The following is a 6,694-nucleotide window of genomic DNA, read 5'->3' on the forward strand; positions in this document are numbered from 1 at the left end:
AAATAGGTTCGGCGAATCGGTTTTGAAAATGACCGATACCGATAATCAATATAAGACATAATATCGGCGCTGATAATCGGTCGACCCCTAATTTTTACCCTTAAGCATACATGACTTTCTGGCGAAAGTGAATCTAACAGCCTGTGTAAAATGCGCTAGGTTGTACTGTACTTGTACCTCTCATTCTGCACCAGTACAAATACGTGTGCGCGTTGCGCGTGTTTTGCTTGTACCCAATATTTTAAAAATTTACAAATGCAATGAAAATATTGGTATCGGTACTCTGTATCGGCAAGTACCAAAAATAAAAGTATCGGTATCGGGCGAGTACTGGAAAAAGTGGTATCGGTGCATCCCTAGTTTTTGCAATATACTCAATGTCAAATCGCATATTGTTTAAACAACAATTACGATATTATTGTAGATAATATAAATCGCACACCCCTAGTTTAGACTGAATCGCAAGTTAGCTCCTCGTATGCTTATTGTGACTGACTCAGTGTCTGCAGCCACTTTGTAAGACTGTTAGTCATTGACTAAAGGCTTTGACATTTGTCTCATCGTGAAAACATTTAACCTTTGATAGAGCTGCCAAGAACTGTGATAACAGCTGTTTTGTTGTTGGCCGATGACACTGGCGTTGATTTAAAGAGACAACATGAGTCACTATTAAATATACAACCATGTACAATGCATTATTATACATGTATTATTAATGTTTTTGCTAGCACTCCACACTACATTGCTTTGGTATTTCTGCACTAACAAGCTTATTTGTTATTAGTGTTGCACAATATACCAGTACTAAAAAGGTGTCACGATACCCTGCTTTCAAAAACAGTGTAATTCCTTATTTTTCTAATACTTTAAGAATTACATCGTTTTAATAAGAGTCACCTCTCTCAGACTGCATGCAATCATGAATTAAGATCTCTTTCTCAAGTTATTGTGCTTCAACAGCCAACTACACACACAAATATGTTAATATCCCTGTCTTGGCTTATGTCTTAAGTGAACGTAAACAGAAAGAAAATGGGTGTGTATCAATAAATTGGATCTGTGCAGCTCTTGAAATGACAGCAGACTATTATTTCAGCTGCTGTCTGTATCTCTATTATTAATCAAACAGCAAAAGAAAAAGAGAAAATCACTTACTGATCTTGACTGAGTAATTGTGTAGCTTTAATAAGGATCAATGTATATTTAATTCATACAGTGAAGACTATGCAGTGCATTACTTTTACAATTTGATTACTTGATTCATTTTCTCTGTCTCGTACTTGAATACTGTTAAATAGACTTACTATACCTAAAAATAAAATCTATGTTTTTGTTATTAATAACAAAGATAAAACAACAAAAATATAAGAAATAAGTGAAATAAGATTTTGGTCATATTTCCCACCCCTAGCTCATGCCCTCAAATGTAAGTCAAATGAATGTGATTTATTTTGTGACAAGTGAACCTTTTCACCACCTGAGTTTGACAGGGCAATTGAGGCCAATAATAACTGTCTAATTTGGCTTTATCCTTTTAGCTAACTTACCAATGTTGCAAAGATCTATATTTACCTTTAGACTCAGCTGTATCATAGACTGGTAGTTGCTGACCATAGGCCTGTGTGGTGGCACTTGCACATACTGGTCAAGTGAGAGATTTTTTTTTTTTTTTTAATTAATAAATTAATAGATGAAATAAAGAACTATAGCGTCCATGTCTGTCTTCTATTATTCAATTACTTTTTCATATGTGTTCATATCAATAACTCTCTTATGCTCACCAAGGCTGTATTTATTTGATCAAAAATACAGTGAAATGTTATTGCAATTTAAAATGTTTTTTTTCCTAATATTTTTTTAAATGTAATTTATTCCTGGGGTTTCAAAGCTTTTTGTGATGCTTAATTGTTTTTTCAATATTTTTTGATGAATAGAATGTCCAAAAGAACACATAAATCTTACTGTCATGTTCAATCAATTTTATACACCCTTTCTGAAGAAAATTATTAATTTCTTTCAAAAACAAATTTACTGACTCCAAACTTTTGAACAGTGGTGTCTATTGAATATAACCACAATTTATTGGAAATACACCATGGTAATACAATGTTTTGTTTCATCTCACCAATTATATGACTACATAAACATGACTATAATGTTCATGCTTGTTAATCATTCAGTAACATGGCTGTAGTACTTTTGTTTTTCTTTTATTCTTATTTTTTCTATGCATGTATGGTAGATTTCAACTGTCATTGTTTTCTGAAACACAGTAATACATGGTAGTACCATAATATTCTTTGAAATGCCTCAGAGTACCATGTAAATATCATGGTACTGTATGTCATTATGGTTATCATTCAGTACAATGTTATACAGTATATCAAAGTACCATGGTATTACCAGCTGATTGTATCATAGTAACAGTAAATGTTATACTTGTGAGTTTCTTGTTTTTTTGGAACTGCATACAATTAGTGTGACTGTTTTCCACCACCATTGTTGGCTTAAAAACGGTTGAGGATGAGGCTATTGAATCACTTCCCTTTCTCCTGTACAGTAGGTGTAAAGAGGAAACATCATGGCAGGCGACATGTTGTTGCTGATGAGAGGCCTAGCCAGGCTCAGCCAGGCCGTGATTGAGACCCAGGCAGGCTCTCTGCGTAGTAGTGGGTTCCAAGCTGTAAGCCAGAGCATGCAAATGACAGCTGAACAGGGCATGAGTGTGGCCATGCAGAAGATCCAGGTGGGTACCTCTATAAATGGTATTAGTTTCCATTATAAAATGAATAGTTCTGGCTATAAATTTAGATTGGATGAGAAATGTTTGATGCCGTTGTAAAATAGGCAATGTAGCTGTGACAATGCATCAGTTAAATTCTACAGTAATGAGACGGGTTGCTACAAACCATTGCTGTAAACAGTCCACTGTTATCACATTTTTTTGGTTGAATAAATATAATAATTATAGTAATATAAATTAGATTTATTAAATAGATTATTTCAAATAGATTTAAAAAAAAAATTGTTATTTAGCAAGGATGTGATTATTTAGCAATTAAAGTGCCCCTATTATGCCATTTTTAAGGTTGCTAATATTGTTTTATGAGTCTCCTAAAACTCTCTCTTTACATGCATGCAAGGTAAAAAAACACATTAGTTTTCTCAAAAATTAATTACATTTTACCTCATTTCTAAATGATTCGTAAACGACTCGTGCGAAGCAGTTCAAAGAATCAGTCTCTCTAAACCCCTCCTTTCCGTGAGCCCTCACTGCTGTGATTGGTCAGATGGCACAGTCCTTTGTGATTGGTCCAGAGCCGTAGAGAGATTGGCTCTGGATTGGTCTACCGCGTACAGCGCGTGTCGGAAATGAAACGCCCATTGCAATGACAGAATGACAACCCTGGAGACTTGTCAATACATAGAAAAGATGGTATCGATTGTACCTTACCAATTCGAGCCGGAGTCTGATGATGAAACGGTTGAACTGGCTGATCGACGAGAGACTGATTCGCAAGCTCAACTGCAGCAGGACGTTTCTCAGTGGTAAGTGTTAATAAGTTTGTGGTAATTATAAGATGTGATAAAATAAATTTACTCTCAGCGTAGGATACAGTGTCTTCTCGACATGATGTTAACCACACGGAAATGTTACTGTTTGTGGGTGGGCAAGTTGGCGACGTAGAACGTGGGCGGACATTATGCAAATGTGTTACTTCGTGACGTAGAGCCGTAACAGAATAACATTCGAATTCCTGACGACTCGTTTAGGCGATTGCGAGCCAACTCTTCTTTTTTTTTTTTTTGATAGACAATAACTTTATTTATCGTGCACTGTCGGCTTCACAACTTTGCAGATAGTTTATGTTCATATACAGCTACATGACACACTGCATGAAAGGTAATATTGGAAAAGGCATAATAGGGGCACTTTAATGCATTAAGACATGTATAATGTTACAAAAAAAATTCAAATGCCATTCTTTTGAACTTTATTTATAAAACATGTATCACAGTTTTCCCAAAAATATTTAGCAGCAACTGTAAAAAAACAGTTTTCAACATTGATAACATGAAGAAATGTTTCCTGAGCATTAAATCTGCATTTTAGAATGATTTCTGAAGGATCATGTGACACTGAAGACTGGAGTAATGATGCAAAAAAATTCACAGGATTAAATTCAATTTTAAAATATATTTAAATAGAAAACAGTTTTTTAAAATTGTTGTATCATTTCACAATATTACAGTTTTTACTTTAATTTTGATCAAATACATGCAGCCTTGGTGAGCATAAGAGACTTATCAAAAATATAAAAAAAAAAAACTTTATTATAACAATATTAATTATATTGATTTGCTATTATGTATTGATCATTGGTAGTCTTTATCGTGTTGCTTTTAGAAAACACCATAAGCAGCAATAAGCCACCTAAAGCGGTTTTATTTTGTTTTTACCAAGGCCTTTCATGACTCATTGCTTTAGTGTTTTACGGTTACATGCATCTGTTATTCCCCAATTAATCACCAGTATGGTTTTGTCTAATCCAGCGTGCACATAATGGTGTTGGGTTACACCTCTGTTGTTTTCCCTCCACAACACACCTAAGGTATAATAACTCCAACAATACGATTATGCAAATGAAATTTAGGCCTACATGGAGATTAGATTACTGCCTTCAGAGCATAGGTGCACGGTGTGTGCTGCCAAGCTATTTGTGCTATCAAAACCTCTGAAACTGATTGTGCATTTCATTTTCAAAGTGTTTTGAGATTTCCTTATCAGACATCAGAAATGCATACCTCATTGCTTATTATGAAATGTATTACATTGTGTCGCAAAATCCCTGGTAACCCTTCGGGCAGGCATGTTGACATATTAAACCGTAAAGTGACATGATTTGCAGTTCAGATACAGGTTTATATAATGATAAACATAACATAACATTTCAGCCTTTAAACCGATTTTTAAGAAAAGGGATGAGTCAAACAAATAAATTATTATATTAATTTAAAACAAATATAAATCTTACTGACTATCTCACATTTACAACTCTGCATGTTTGCTTTGTAAAAGCATGGGTCGATTTTCGCATTGGTCTGAACTAAAACAGCAGATGGGCTTATTGAAAATGCAAATTCATTCTCTGCCACTAAGGCCCTGTTTACACTAGTGCGTTTTGGTTTTAAAACGGCGCTTTAGAAAGAAAACGATCCTTGTCTACACTTGCATTTTCACTGCGTTTCAGAAACGATCTCCGTCCACACTACACAACCGAAAACACATCACATGGCCATTCATGCCGGTACAACAATGAGCATGATGTTATTGTTTACACGGTCGTCAAGGATACGCAGAGCGAATGTTAGCAGCCACGCCAACATCAAAAGTCAGTTTTGGTCCGTTTACACTGAAACGCAACCCCAGAGTTTTCAAACTAAAATGGGGTCTGCAGCGTTTTCTAAAGTCTCTGTTTTCGAGGGTCGAAAACGCCGGAGTAGTGTAAACGACAGGCGTAACCGTAGCAAAAGTTATGCGTTTTAAAATGAAAATGCACTAGTGTAAAAGTAGCCTAAGTGGGGCTTTTGAAACGACAGAAATATAGGTTTCACCGGTAACGGCTGTACACAAAGCAGCGCTGAGCTCATAAACGCTACTTTATCAAGCATAATAGGTAAGATTAAATGGAAATGCTATCAAAACTTTTCTGAGGACAGTCGGTTCTCTTTAGAGACACAAACGTGCAGCACTCCTATTTATGAAATGAAATCATAGCCTTAATCGTCACATTAAGCCATATCACGAATCTTGTCTTTCCGTCGTTAAATGTAAGACCTCTTGAAACCTAGTTTGACCAACTAGCAGTTAGCCAAGAGATAAGTCTCACTTTTCTGAATAAAATTGGGCCAAACTACATTTTTGTAATGGACTTTAAACTGTTATGACCAGTTTAGAAAAAAAAAATGAGATGGCTAACGTTTTAAAGTCACCATGAAATCAAAATTGAAAATTCTTATTTTTTTATGGAATACTGTAGTGTTTATTATAAATAATTTATCCGTGCTCTTCATTATTTTTTTAAAATGCATGTGCCCTTGTAATCTTTAATCAAAAACGTTAGCCTCCCCCCCCTCAAAACAACTCCTCTACTCTTCCGGTCACGAGCTATGGCGCAAGGGCGGAGCTATCTGGAACTGCCAGCAGCTGCAGTGACATCAGTGACGTTTGGAATAAACGACAGGGGGAAAAGCTGAAGCTGATGCTTCACTTTATAGCACTGACAACAGTCATAAGGGAGTACGTTACCCTTAAACATTGAAAAGATATTAGGATATTACGACAACATTACTCTTCGAACATCGCAAACTAATTATTATTTTTTTTTCATGAATATGACTTAACCTGATGGAGGATGCTCTCAGTCATTCAGGCAGTCTCTCTCTTTCTCGCTCTGCTCTCTCTCTCACGCACACACGCGTGCTGTTTAGGCATGTTTTGTGCCGTTGATCGTCGTCGTCATCCTCAATAAAAAAAAAAACATTTATTCATGCTAGGGTGTCGGCAGTGAATCCAGTGGAGAGAAATCCCCCACAACTAACTGCAAACTGGCATTCAGATCTGCCTCCATTTTGTTGGCAATGCCCCAACTTCCAACGATCCAATCAATTCCCGAAGGATGAAATCAAGTCC

The 6,694-nt window shown here is 35.9% G+C and overlaps 1 protein-coding gene across 1 annotated transcript in view; it reads left to right on the top strand.

Annotated features, from left to right (window-relative positions):
* Positions 1 to 6,694, top strand: part of LOC107675039 (atypical kinase ADCK3, mitochondrial-like) — a 38,182-nt gene that overhangs the window by 7,255 nt on the left and 24,233 nt on the right. Inside the window, exon 2 of the mRNA XM_016469231.1 lies at positions 2,561 to 2,746. Coding sequence (XP_016324717.1) covers positions 2,582 to 2,746 — 165 coding nt within the window. The 5' untranslated portion in view covers positions 2,561 to 2,581. The remainder of the gene's footprint in view (positions 1 to 2,560; positions 2,747 to 6,694) is intronic.

This window comes from Sinocyclocheilus anshuiensis, unplaced genomic scaffold (assembly GCF_001515605.1).
Source record: "Sinocyclocheilus anshuiensis isolate Anshui unplaced genomic scaffold, SAMN03320099.WGS_v1.1 scaffold776, whole genome shotgun sequence".
In the NCBI taxonomy this organism is placed as follows: domain Eukaryota; kingdom Metazoa; phylum Chordata; class Actinopteri; order Cypriniformes; family Cyprinidae; genus Sinocyclocheilus; species Sinocyclocheilus anshuiensis.